This window comes from Notolabrus celidotus, chromosome 9 (assembly GCF_009762535.1).
Source record: "Notolabrus celidotus isolate fNotCel1 chromosome 9, fNotCel1.pri, whole genome shotgun sequence".
NCBI classification, from domain to species: domain Eukaryota; kingdom Metazoa; phylum Chordata; class Actinopteri; order Labriformes; family Labridae; genus Notolabrus; species Notolabrus celidotus.
Window position 1 is genome coordinate 58,112 of NC_048280.1, and position 14,491 is coordinate 72,602.

General features: G+C 40.3%; 1 protein-coding gene across 1 annotated transcript; it reads left to right on the forward strand.

Annotated features, from left to right (window-relative positions):
- The first annotated feature begins 7,368 nt into the window (after positions 1–7,368).
- Positions 7,369–13,640, forward strand: LOC117818247 (trichohyalin-like). Its single transcript, XM_034691015.1, has 7 exons — positions 7,369–7,451; positions 8,900–8,994; positions 9,152–9,253; positions 9,331–9,669; positions 10,806–11,084; positions 11,157–11,309; positions 11,550–13,640. The coding sequence occupies exons 3-7, from the start codon at positions 9,160–9,162 to the stop codon at positions 12,752–12,754; spliced, it is 2,070 nt and encodes a 689-aa protein (XP_034546906.1). The 5' UTR covers positions 7,369–7,451; positions 8,900–8,994; positions 9,152–9,159; the 3' UTR covers positions 12,755–13,640.
- The last annotated feature ends 851 nt before the right edge of the window (positions 13,641–14,491 follow it).

Below are 14,491 nucleotides of genomic sequence, written 5' to 3' on the forward strand. Positions count from 1 at the left end.
AAGATCAACCAGAGCAGAGAGACCCACATCACTGTTCCAGGTAAACACAGTCTACGTCACCATCAGGGGTGAGAACACTGAAATAAATTTTATGTGTTTTATCATTTCAGATCATTTCTTCAGTTCTCCAGACACTCCTGGTTCTCGGCCCGCTGTTATCTGCTCTGTGATTGGCTGTGCTGCTCTGGTTCTGATCATCTTTGCTGTTTGGAAATGGAGACAAAGAAGACTCAGTAAGTCAAACTCTGTCTTCCTAAGACGTCTGTCTAAATGTTTTGTTCTGTTGAAGCTTTGTGACGATGTTTTCAGGTATTCCATCTTCCTCTTTGTTGAGTCTCACTCTTCTGGTTGAGATATCACAGGAACAGAGAAGAATTCATTCAAATTTGGCACAAACATCCGAGAAATGAGAGAGGTCAAAGGTCAAATTTAATTTAACCGGTTCCCTTTTTTTCTCTTTTCACACAGAGAACAGGAAGGACCATGAGGACCGGACTGAACCGTCTGAGGAGGAAAACATGAAGACACCAAGAAGAGATTTCACAGAGGTTCATGTTGAGAAGGAAGGAGAAGAAGAAAGAGCTCCACTTATGGCAGGGACAGAAGAAGAAGAAGAAGAAGCAGAGGAGGGCATCACTTCTCAAAGTGAAGCTAAGGTTCAGCTCGAGACTAAACCAGAGTCAGTAAATAACACAGAAAGGACAACAGGAGGAAGTGGAATAAAGGAAACTGACGTACCTGTGATTCCAACAGAAGAAGAAACACACCAGAAGCAGGAAGTTAAACCAGTTCAAGAAGATCCAGGAGCTTCAGAGGGGTTTGTTCCACACAGACAATCAGAACAGGAGACACAGCAAGAGTCAGAGAGAGAGGAGGACAAGAGAGAGAGCCTGAAGAATGAGAAGAATCAAGAGACAAAGAGGAAAGAAGGCTCTGCATCAGAGACGGACAAAAGTCAAGAGAAAGATGAGACAGAGAAACATGAAGGGAATGAACGTGAGGATCTAACAGACAGGGATCGAGAGGGGAACCAGACTGATGTTCCTGAAACACCAGAACAGAAAGAAGAAAACCAAAACAAATCAAGTGACAAGAAAGAGAGCACAGAAATGAAGGATGAGAAAGAGAAGAAGCTTCCATCAGAGAGGTCAGAACAAGACACACAAGAGCTTCAGGGAGAGAACGAGGTCCAGGCAGAGCAACAACAGGAAGAACCCAAAGATCAGTCAGAGGAACAGAAACAGGAAGTAAAGGTAGAGTTTCAGGAAAGACAGAAAGAAGGGAGGAGAAATGAAACTTCAGTGAAGAACAAGAAGATACCAAACCAAACCAGAGGAGAGGAAGAAACGCAGGCAGAGCAACATCTCAATACAGAGGAAGGAGAGAGGGAGCAGACAGAGCAACATCTCAACACAGAGGAAGGAGAGAGGGAGCAGACAGAGCAACATCTCAACACAGAGGAAGGAGAGAGGGAGCAGACAGAGCAACATCTCAACACAGAGGAGAGAGAGAGGGAGCAGACAGAGCAGGGAAAGATGGAGGGGGGTGAAAGAGGGGAGGAGGGGTTAGCTCAGATTGATGAAAGACAGAGGAAGGAAAAGGAGACAGAAAAACAAACTCAAAGGAGCAGAAGAAGAGAAGAAGAAACCAGACGAGCAGCTGAACGTAGAGGAATCACTGAGGGGTTAATCAAGGGTGAGGAAGAGGAGACAGAGACTGATGAAGAAGCTGGATTGACCAATATGATACAAACACAAGTCACAGGAGGAGAAGAAGAAGAGGAGATGGTTGAAGGAGTGGATGTAAATAAAGAGGCCAGAGAGAGAGGAGCTGAGAGTTCAGAGAGGATGCAAACTAAACCTGAAGATGAATGTGAAGTTAAAGGAAAACAAACAGAAGAGGAAGAGAAACATGTGGATCAGGACAGAGTTGGAAAAAGTAAAAATGGGGAAGAAGACGGTGTCTTAAAGGATGATTCCCAAATGTCAAACCAGTTTAAGAAAGAACAAAATGGTGATCAGATGGAGGTTATAGAAGGACCTCATGAAGGAGAAGAAGAGCCGATGATGGAGACAGACTAAATCTGACATCATGAACCCTGACAGAGAGGATCATGGATATTCTGCAGCTCATTCATGTTTTCATTGAAGTATTCCTCCAACAAACTTCAGACTCTGATCTTTCCTCTTCATCTGTTTTTATAAACTGAGTTTATTGACATGTTGACGTCCCTCTCTGTCAGCCTGTCTCATACCTGGATCAGCTCCGTCTGTGTGCTCTGATATGATCATGTTGGACAAAGTGAACTAACATGTGTTTTATTAAATGTGATCAATGTTTAAAGATTGTTTTTATTATCACATTAAATAAAGACTCTTTTTCACCACTTCATTCTGAGAGTGAACTCTTTATGATCAACAATATTAAATACATGACATTAAATCAAATATCAAGAGAAAGAGTGAACTGTCCCTTTAAAGGTTCTGTTGAGATGCAGCAGTCCTCTTCATCATCATCATCATCTTCATCATCTTCATCATCTTCATCCTCTCATCATCTTCATCATCTTCATCCTCTCATCATCTTCATCATCTTCATCATCTTCATCATCGTCATCCTCTTCATCATCTTCATCATCTTCATCATCTTCATCATCTTCATCATCTTCATCCTCTTCATCATCTTCATCCTCTTCACCATCTTCATCATCTTCATCCTCTTCATCATCTTCATCATCTTCATCCTCTTCATCATCTTCACCATCTTCATCATCTTCATCATCTTCATCCTCTTCATCATCTTCATCCTCTTCACCATCTTCATCATCTTCATCATCTTCATCATCTTCATCATCTTCATCCTCTTCATCATCTTCACCATCTTCATCATCTTCATCATCTTCATCATCTTCATCCTCTTCATCATCTTCATCCTCTTCACCATCTTCATCATCTTCATCATCTTCATCCTCTTCATCATCTTCATCATCTTCATCATCTTCATCATCTTCATCCTCTTCATCATCTTCATCCTCTTCACCATCTTCATCATCTTCATCCTCTTCATCCTCTTCATCATCTTCATCCTCTTCATCATCTTCATCCTCTTCATCATCTTCATCATCTTCATCCTCTTCATCATCTTCATCCTCTTCACCATCTTCATCATCTTCATCATCTTCATCATCTTCATCATCTTCATCCTCTTCATCATCTTCACCATCTTCATCATCTTCATCATCTTCATCCTCTTCATCATCTTCATCCTCTTCACCATCTTCATCATCTTCATCATCTTCATCCTCTTCATCATCTTCATCCTCTTCATCCTCTTCATCCTCTTCATCCTCTTCATCATCTTCATCATCTTCATCCTCTTCATCCTCTTCATCCTCTTCACCATCTTCATCATCTTCATCATCTTCATCCTCTTCATCATCTTCATCCTCTTAATCATCTTCATCATCTTCATCCTCTCATCCTCTTCATCCTCTTCATCCTCTTCATCCTCTTCATCATCTTCATCCTCTTCATCATCTTCATCATCTTCATCCTCTTCATCCTCTTCATCCTCTTCATCATCTTCATCATCTTCATCCTCTCTTTTCTCTTCATCCTCTTCATCATCTTCATCTTCATCCTCTCTTTTCTCTTCATCCTCTTCATCGTCTTCATCCTCTTCGTCCTCTTCCTCCTCTTCTTCCTCTTCATCCTCTTCATCCTCTTCATCATCTTCATCATCTTCATCCTCTTCATCCTCTTCATCCTCTTCATCCTCTTCATCCTCTTCATCCTCTTTATCATCTTCATCCTCTTCATCCTCTTCATCCTCTTCATCATCTTCATCATCTTCATCATCTTTATCCTCTTCAACCTTTTCATTCTCTGTGAGGTCTCAGTAGTCTCTGTTATTCTGCACAGCTCTGCCCCCTGCTGGTAGCTCCACCTTCCCTGTAGAGACTGTGGGTTTAATAATGTTCCTGTAGAGACTGTGGGTTTAATAATGTTCCTGTAGAGACTGTGGGTTTAATAATGTTCCTGTAGAGACTGTGGGTTTAATAATGTTCCTGTAGAGACTGTGGGTTTAATAATGTTCCTGTAGAGACTGTGGGTTTAATAATGTTCTTGTAGAGACTGTGGGTTTAATAATGTTCATGTAGAGACTGTGGGTTTAATAATGTTCCTGTAGAGACTGTGGGTTTAATAATGTTCCTGTAGAGACTGTGGGTTTAATAATGTTCATGTAGAGACTGTGGGTTTAATAATGTTCATGTAGAGACTGTGGGTTTAATAATGTTCCTGTAGAGACTGTGGGTTTAATAATGTTCCTGTAGAGACTGTGGGTTTAATAATGTTCCTGTAGAGACTGTGGGTTTAATAATGTTCCTGTAGAGACTGTGGGTTTAATAATGTTCCTGTAGAGACTGTGGGTTTAATAATGTTCCTGTAGAGACTGTGGGTTTAATAATGTTCTTGTAGAGACTGTGGGTTTAATAATGTTCATGTAGAGACTGTGGGTTTAATAATGTTCCTGTAGAGACTGTGGGTTTAATAATGTTCCTGTAGAGACTGTGGGTTTAATAATGTTCATGTAGAGACTGTGGGTTTAATAATGTTCATGTAGAGACTGTGGGTTTAATAATGTTCCTGTAGAGACTGTGGGTTTAATAATGTTCCTGTAGAGACTGTGGGTTTAATAATGTTCCTGTAGAGACTGTGGGTTTAATAATGTTCCTGTAGAGACTGTGGGTTTAATAATGTTCCTGTAGAGACTGTGGGTTTAATAATGTTCCTGTAGAGACTGTGGGTTTAATAATGTTCTTGTAGAGACTGTGTGTTTAATAATGTTCATGTAGAGACTGTGTGTTTAATAATGTTCCTGTAGAGACTGTGGGTTTAATAATGTTCCTGTACAGACTGTGGGTTTAATAATGTTCCTGTACAGACTGTGTGTTTAATAATGTTCCTGTACAGACTGTGGGTTTAATAATGTTCCTGTAGAGACTGTGGGTTTAATAATGTTCCTGTAGAGACTGTGGGTTTAATAATGTTCCTGTAGAGACTGTGGGTTTAATAATGTTCATGTAGAGACTGTGGGTTTAATAATGTTCATGAAGAGACTGTGGGTTTAATAATGTTCATGTAGAGACTGTGGGTTTAATAATGTTCCTGTAGAGACTGTGGGTTTAATAATGTTCCTGTAGAGACTGTGGGTTCAATAATGTTCCTGTAGAGACTGTGGGTTTAATAATGTTCATGTAGAGACTGTGGGTTTAATAATGTTCATGAAGAGACTGTGGGTTTAATAATGTTCATGAAGAGACTGTGGGTTTAATAATGTTCCTGTAGAGACTGTGGGTTTAATAATGTTCCTGTAGAGACTGTGGGTTTAATAATGTTCCTGTAGAGACTGTGGGTTTAATAATGTTCCTGTAGAGACTGTGGGTTTAATAATGTTCCTGTAGAGACTGTGGGTTTAATAATGTTCCTGTAGAGACTGTGGGTTTAATAATGTTCCTGTAGAGACTGTGGGTTTAATAATGTTCCTGTAGAGACTGTGGGTTTAATAATGTTCCTGTAGAGACTGTGGGTTTAATAATGTTCATGTAGAGACTGTGGGTTTAATAATGTTCCTGTAGAGACTGTGGGTTTAATAATGTTCATGTAGAGACTGTGGGTTTAATAATGTTCCTCTAGAGACTGTGGGTTTAATAATGTTCCTGTAGAGACTGTGGGTTTAATAATGTTCTTGTAGAGACTGTGGGTTTAATAATGTTCCTGTAGAGACTGTGGGTTTAATAATGTTCATGTAGAGACTGTGGGTTTAATAATGTTCCTGTAGAGACTGTGGGTTTAATAATGTTCCTGTAGAGACTGTGGGTTTAATAATGTTCCTGTAGAGACTGTGGGTTTAATAATGTTCCTGTAGAGACTGTGGGTTTAATAATGTTCCTGTAGAGACTGTGGGTTTAATAATGTTCCTGTAGAGACTGTGGGTTTAATAATGTTCATGTAGAGACTGTGGGTTTAATAATGTTCCTGTAGAGACTGTGGGTTTAATAATGTTCCTGTAGAGACTGTGGGTTTAATAATGTTCCTGTAGAGACTGTGGGTTTAATAATGTTCTTGTAGAGACTGTGGGTTTAATAATGTTCCTGTAGAGACTGTGGGTTTAATAATGTTCATGTAGAGACTGTGGGTTTAATAATGTTCCTGTAGAGACTGTGGGTTTAATAATGTTCCTGTATAGACTGTGGGTTTAATAATGTTCCTGTAGAGACTGTGGGTTTAATAATGTTCCTGTAGAGACTGTGGGTTTAATAATGTTCCTGTAGAGACTGTGGGTTTAATAATGTTCCTGTAGAGACTGTGGGTTTAATAATGTTCCTGTAGAGACTGTGGGTTTAATAATGTTCATGTAGAGACTGTGGGTTTAATAATGTTCCTGTAGAGACTGTGGGTTTAATAATGTTCCTGTAGAGACTGTGGGTTTAATAATGTTCCTGTAGAGACTGTGGGTTTAATAATGTTCCTGTAGAGACTGTGGGTTTAATAATGTTCCTGTAGAGACTGTGGGTTTAATAATGTTCCTGTAGAGACTGTGGGTTTAATAATGTTCCTGTAGAGACTGTGGGTTTAATAATGTTCCTGTAGAGACTGTGGGTTTAATAATGTTCCTGTAGAGACTGTGGGTTTAATAATGTTCCTGTAGAGACAGAAGAGAAGAAGACATTTAAAATAAACTCCATGTATCTTTAGAACAGAGAGTTAAACAGTGTTATAGATATCAGACATGCTCTGCAGTAAAGTCCTCCTCTTCCTGTCCCTGTGAGGACACCTGAACGCACCTTTGTTATCTCTTATCAGACTTTGACCCTGAGGAGCCTCCGTAGTCTCCGGAAACACCCAGCAGGTCAGAAAGCTGTTCTTTTAGGTTTTCATGTTTGAAACTTTTTCTTCTCTTTGTAGAAACACGTTTAAAAAATGTTAAATTCTGCTCAAAGTCACCTCTCACAGATTTTTCAAAATAAAATAATGAAAATGAGTAAAATATCAAAGCGTTTGAGTGCAATTTGAGCAGAATTTAACATTATTTTTCTCATAAACTCTACAGTAAAATCTGCTGAAGGTTCTCAGAGTGACAGCCAGATACACGAGGAACAAGCGTGCAATTTGAGCAGAATTTAAAATTAATCTTCTCAAAAATTTCAATCATCTTAAAATATAGAGAACTAGTACTTTTTCAGTAATTTTTAAACTTTATTTTCACATTCAATAACAAATTTTGGAACTACACGGCTGCATTCCTCCTTTTTGGTCGCTCTCAGCAGCCGTACCGTAATCCCTGTATGATAGTCACTCGTCATTTTTCCAGGGGCGGCTGGCCTGACCACGGTATTGCAAAAGACGGCTCACTTCACCGCAGGAGCAGAGAGGAGATGACTACAAACCGTGAGTTTAATGTTAAAATGAACTCTGAGCCTGTTTCCCTTCAAAGTAAACTTGAATCTAACTTTATTTAAACATGTCGATGTGAACAGATTACAGTTCTTTAATGAAAGGAGTCGGTCTTTGTGTTTGAGGTGAAAGTGAAAGTAAAAAGTAGAGCTGGTTCAGAGACATGAAGGACACAGAGGAGTCTGTTTAAAACAGGTCCTAAAATAAGGGTTCATGTCGGGTTCATGTGAGGGGATGAACGAGGGATGAAGGAGTGAGGAAGGAGTGATGAAGGAGTGATGAAGGAGGGATGAAGGAGGGATGAAGGAGTGAGGAAGGAGGGATGAAGGAGTGAGGAAGGAGTGAGGAAGGAGGGATGAAGGAGTGAGGAAGGAGTGAGGAAGGAGGGATGGAGGAGGGATGAAGGAGTAGTGAAGGAGTGATGAAGGATTGAAGGAGTGATGAAGGAGTGATGAAGGAGTGAGGAAGGAGTGAGGAAGGATTGAAGGAGTGATGAAGGAGTGATGAAGGAGTGAGGAAGGAGTGATGAAGGAGTGAGGAAGGAGTGAGGAAGGAGGGATGAAGGAGTGAGGAAGGAGTGAGGAAGGAGGGATGGAGGAGGGATGAAGGAGTAGTGATGAAGGAGTGATGAAGGTCAGTAGAGAGAGTGATGGATCAGCTGTTAGTTTATTATAAATATCACTTCCTGTTAGTGAGGATGAATCCTTCTCTCTGTCTCTGAAAGGAAACATGGATTTATGGGGCGTTGTTTGTAAAGTTGTGAACACTAATATCATGTCTCCACATTTAGCTCCAAAATGTCATAAAATATAAAGGGAATTTTTCAAAGTCACTTTTTTAAAATCACATTCAGGGAAATATTTATTTATTTATGTTTTGACAAAATTTGTTAGATAAAAATCACTGCTAAATCTAAATGTTAAACATAAATATAAATATGAAACATAAATATAAATGTTAATTATAAATAAAAATGTTAAATAAAAATGTTAAATTTCAATATTAAATATAAATCTAAATTTCAAATATACAATTTAAATATATATATAAATGTTAAATAGAACTGTTTAATACAAATGTTACACATACATCTATGTTTAATGTTGAATAAAAATGTAAAATAAAAAATGTAATGTGAAATATTTAATCTAACTGTGATTGTTAAATCTAAATGGTAAATGTTCAATATAAAGGTTTATTATAAATATAAATCATAAATGTTAAATCTAAATTTTGATTGTTAAATGTTAAATATAATTGTTCAATGTTAAATCTAAATATTAAATGTATTATTATTTATTCATTATTATTATTATTATTCATTATTATTATTATTATTATTTATTATTATTATTATTATATATTATTTATTATTTAAATTAAATGTTTCTCTTCAAACCTTATTTTTCAATAATATATAATTTCACTCTGTCGTCCAGCAGAAGAACCAAACAGAAGCTTCATAAAGAGACACAGAGATCCTGACCACAGTCTGTCAGCAGCAGGAAGCAAGAAGACACTGCAGCAGCTTAACTAGGTAGTGTGAGAAACACGACAAATCCAAATGTCCTCATTAATATTTTAAGATTTAAATCACAGATTTTCTGTCCCAAACTGAACCTTTAATTTCCCCTGTATTTAATATTTTCAGTATCATTGTCGTCTTTAATGTTTGACTTTGTGTTTCTCTTCAGACTCCAGGATGTTTGGTGTGATTGTCAGACGCTCCCTCAACCTTCAGCGTGGTGCCTTCACTGACCTGGTTTTCTTCCTGGCCCTGATGCTCTCATGTAGAGGTGAATCTCAAACATTACTAACAGTCTGAAGTTCACATGTAAAGTTAGATCAGAACCAAACCTCTGTTTGTTCTCAGGTCAGGAGATGATTGGTTCATCTCAGCCGATAGTGGCCATGATTGGTGAGGACGCCGTTCTGCCATGTCACCTGAACCCGGCCATCAATGCCTTTGACAACACTGTGGAGTGGGCCAGACCGGACCTGAACCCCAGATTTGTCTATGTGTGGCGAGACCGTGTGGAGCTAGAGATTAAAAAACATCCAACGTTCAGAGGAAGAACATCAATGTTCAGTGAAGAACTGAAACACGGGAATGTTTCTCTGAAACTCTCCAGAGTGAAACTCTCAGACGGAGGAGGATACAGATGCTTCATCCCTCCGTTATCTAAGTCTGCGATGGTTCAGCTCGTCGTTGGTGAGTCTGAACACGTTGTGATTGTGACTATAAACACATCAGGATCAGTTCAAGAGGGATGTGGTTGCCAACGATTCTTAAATCCCCCTGTGTTGGCGTTTTCCCCAGAGAACGAGAGGGTCACCTCCTTCCATCATTAGGTCTTTCACAGCCCACTTGTACCCCTTTTCGACCGAGGCAGTTTCAGGGCCAGTTCAGAGCCGGCGCTCAATTGAGAACCGGTTTTTCATGTTTAGACTGCGAGTGAACCCGCTCCCAGACGGGAAAACCAGTTCCAGAGTGGCTCCAAGCACCAGCCTGGAAATACAACCAGGTTCACGTTGGTTGAAAAGAGGTATTGGAGTCTCTGGATGGGGTTCTAGAAGTGGTCCCAGCTGGGGACTCCATTGTTCTTCTGGGGGACTTCAACGCCCAGGTGACGTAGACACCTGGTGAGGGGTGATTTGGAGGAAAGGGGTACGCCGATCTGAACCCGAGTGGGGCTCTGTTACTGGTGTTACTGGTGTTACGAGCTGGGCGTAACACTGGACTTCTGTGTCATGGACTGTTCATAACAAACACCATGTTGGACTGTCTTTGCTGACAGACCTCTTCATGGTCCTGCAGTGGTCCGTGACAGTGTTTGTAGGTTCTCAGACCATTATGGGTTTCCTTTTACATAAGAAAGAGAACTGGAAGGGCTCCATTTATTGTCTTAGAACCGTGTCCCCTTAGGAATCCTTTATGGGGTACTCCAAGAGTAATGGGTTTAAGGCCTGAGTCTACAGGTAACAAGTCAAAGAAGTTACCAAGGGGTTGGACTCAGCCAAGTCTGTCCGTTCTCACCCGTCTTGTTTTGGGGATTATTGGAATCGATCAGGCGTTGTTGTCAGGTCTGGAGAATATGGGGGTTTTGGGACCCTCAGAATTGTGTTTCCCTTCTATGCAGATGATGTGCTCCTTATGACTTAAACATAGTGCACAAACTAAGGGGGTTGGCAGATCAGCAATCCAGGATCAAGGTCCAAGTCCAAGGCCATGATCCTGGATTGCTTTAGTGTCCTCCAGGAGCAGCTGTTTGTTACATGTTTAGAAGAGTTGTTTGATGTTGACCAGATGAAGTCGGTGTGTTGGTTAAAGAAGCTTCTCCTCTGTAGGATCTGTCTCCTCACCTGTGGCTCAGGTGACCTTAAACAGCAGCAGAGTCTGGTTGGAGTGTGAGTCTAAAGGCTGGTTTCCAGAGCCGGAGATGTTTTGGCTGGACGGCGAGGGAAACCCTCTCTCCTCTGGTCCCACTGAGACGGTCAGAGGTCCTGATGGTCTCTACACGGTCAGCAGCAGAGCGACTGTGGAGACGAGACACAGCAACACCTTCACCTGCAGAGTCTCAGAGAGGAAGATCAACCAGAGCAGAGAGACCCACATCACTGTTCCAGGTCAGTGTCGGTCTGAAGGGAATGATGTGATCACTGAACTCTGAATGAGAACAAAGTTTACTTTCATTTCAGATCATTTCTTCATGGTGCGAACTACTCCCAGTATTCCCAGTACTCCAGACACTCCTGGTTCTCTGCCCGCTGTGATTGGCTCTGTGATTGGCTGTCTTGCTCTGGTTCTGATTCTTGGGATCATCTTTGCTCTTTGGATGCAAAGAAGACTCAGTAAGTCAAACTCTGTCTTCCTAAGACGTCTGTCTAAATGTTTTTGTTCTGTTGAAGCTTTGTGACGATGTTTTCAGGTATTCCATCTTCCTCTTTGTTGAGTCTCACTCTTCTGAATAAGATATCACAGGAACACCTGAGAGGAATGAGGTCAAATTTGGCACAAACATCAGAGCAAATGAGAGAGGTCAAAGGTCAAATTAAATTTCACCAGTTTCTTTTTTTTCTCTGTTCACACAGAGAACAGGAAGGACCATGAGGACCGGACTGAACAGTCTGAGGAGGAAAACATGAAGACACCAAGAAGAGATTTCACAGAGTTTCATGTTGAGAAGGAAGGAGAAGAAGAAAGAGCTCCACTTATGTCAGGGAGAGAAGAAGAAGAAGGGAATGAGACACATCCAGAGGATAATGGAGGGAAGAATCAAGAGCTTCAAGGAGAGAACGAGGTCCAGGCAGAGCAACAACAGGAAGATCCCAAAGATCAGCCAGAGGAACAGAAACAGGAAGTAAAGGTAGAGTTTCAGGAAAGACAGAAAGAAGGGAGGAGAAATGAAACTTCAGTGAAGAACAAGAAGATACCAAACCAAACCAGAGGAGAGGAAGAAACGCAGGCAGAGCAACATCTCAACACAGAGGAAGGAGAGAGGGAGCAGGCAGAGCAACATCTCAACACAGAGGAAAGAGAGAGGGAGCAGACAGAGCAACATCTCAACACAGAGGAAAGAGAGAGAGAGCAGACAGAGCAACATCTCAACACAGAGGAAAGAGAGAGGGAGCAGACAGAGCAACATCTCAACACAGAGGAAAGAGAGAGGGAGAAGGCAGAGCAACATCTCAACACAGAGGAAAGAGAGAGGGAGCAGACAGAGCAACATCTCAACACAGAGGAAAGAGAGAGGGAGCAGACAGAGCAACATCTCAACACAGAGGAAAGAGAGAGGGAGCAGACAGAGCAACATCTCAACACAGAGGAAAGAGAGAGGGAGCAGGCAGAGCAACATCTCAACACAGAGGAAAGAGAGAGGGAGCAGACAGAGGAGGGAAAGATGGAGGGGGGTGAAGGAGGGGAGGAGAGGTTAGCTCAGATTGATGAAAGTCAAAGGAAGGAAAAGGAGACAGAAAAACAAAATGAAAGGAGGAGAAGAAGAGAAGAAGCCGTCAGACGAGCAGCTGGACGTAGAACAGTTAGTGGGGGGGGGGGAGTAGAGGGTGAGGTAAAGGAGACAGAGACTGATGAAGAAGCTGGATTGAGGACCAATATGAGACAAACACAAGTCACAGGAGGAGAAGAAGAAGAGAAGATGGCTGAACGAGTGGACATGAATAAAGAGGTCAGAGAGAGAGGAGCTGAGAGTTCAGAGAGGCCGAAGCTAAAGACCAGGAAGAATCAAGCTAAACCTTATGCCAAAGTTAAACCACTATATAAACAAGAGGAAGACTAACATGTGGATCAATAGAGAGACAGTCAGTGTCTGGAAGATGACACAATCAGATGGAGTTTATAGAAGGACCTCAAGAAGGAGAACAACAGCCCATGATGCAGACAGGCTACATCTGACATCAGGAAACCTAAAAGAGAGAGGAACATGGATATTCTGCAGCTCATTTACATTTTCACTAAAGTCTCATCAGGCTAACACTGAGAGGAAAACTGTCACTAAAACTGTAAACAATTTTAATATTGTTTCTAAAAAACTACAGATGCTCTGGTCTGACCTTTCACCATGTTCTGCTTCCCCCCATTACTTTTTGATTTACAGTTTAGGATTATGAAAACACTTTTTTCCTGTGTATCCACAAAGACAAGATCAGTGACAATTTAGTTAAGGTGACCTGTCAATCAAAGTCACCACATATTCTAGCTTTGTGCCGTACGAGGTTTTTAAAAGGTGAATTAAAAAAATGTAACGCCTGCAATGTTGTCATGAATAGAACATTTTCCTTAGAAATCTAAATATTTTTTAAGTTGGCTGTAAACTTGGATATTTTAATATGGAGGTCTATAGGGATGGACTCACTTTAGGAGCCAGCCTCTAGTGGCTGTTAGAGGAACTGCAGTTTTTTGGCATTTTGTGTTTCATAGTTTTTCTAAACCTGCCTGTCAGTTGTATTTTCAGTGATCCAGACTGATGCATTTTGACTAGTTCTTCATGGATGAAAACATTTTGTATGTAAACATTTTGTTCAGGCGTTTTTCTTTTATGTTGTGAATTATTTTAATTTGGCGTTATGTTTGTACGTCAGTATTTCACAGGATGTGCAGAGTGAAAGCATTTTAATATTGTTTATGCTTTTTTTTTTTTTTACAAAAATAAAAAGCATAAGTCCTACAATCTGACTCTGAACTTTCTTCCTCTTCTTGTTTCCTGCTCATTTAAGCCCCTGAGTTTATCTGCCCACCCTGCTGTTCATCTGCACAGTCTGTTTCTTTTTATTGACCTAAACAAACATTAGAATAGGAGACAATAAGATCTGACCTGCATTCATTAATATGCAAGTATAACAGCCATCATAGGTAACTTTTTCTAACCCTCTTCAGGACATTTGGTTTAAAATATGATCATTTTAAAGACAAAGAACTACAAAGCACATTTTGAATTTGTCTCCTTGAACTTGTAATACTGAATTTAGCCGCTAGGAGTGCAGCTTTAACTCCAGAAGAAACTCTCCTTTCCTTACAGTCTGGCTGCAGCACCAGAGTCTGCCACCAGACGTCCCTGCTGAGGCCTGAATGACCTGATGAGCGTTTAACCACCGAGGACAGAATAAGAGGTCCACAGGCTGTGATTACAGAAACACACAGAGACCATTTATAGACTCAGCTTCTCAGAAACACACTTAAAGTTATGTAACTGAGTCTATAACGACAAAACACAGATACCACTGAACCCTCAGACTCTGAAACATATTTTATATCAGAACACGTCCTAAAATAATCAAGGAATAAACAGATTATCATAATACATCCTAATATAATCAAGGAATAAAAGGATTTTAACTCAATAAATTATGATTTTAAAGTGTTTTATTTTTGTTTTAGGTCATTTTGCTTCTCATGTTGATAATTTTTTTTTTTTAAATCACCAAATATTTAAAAATCAACTCTACTGTGGCTTCATATTGAGATTGTAAAATACAAGATATATACAAGATACTTCATTGACCGCCAGGAGATTTAA

Excerpts from the sequence above, each read along its gene's own strand:
- LOC117818247 (XM_034691015.1), top strand. The coding sequence starts at position 9,160 with ATGTTTGGTGTGATTGTCAGACGCTCCCTCAACCTTCAGCGTGGTGCC. Across the intron at positions 9,254-9,330 it reads CCTGATGCTCTCATGTAGAG|GTCAGGAGATGATTGGTTCA; the intron begins GTGAATCTCAAA and ends GTTTGTTCTCAG. Across the intron at positions 9,670-10,805 it reads GATGGTTCAGCTCGTCGTTG|GATCTGTCTCCTCACCTGTG; the intron begins GTGAGTCTGAAC and ends TCTCCTCTGTAG.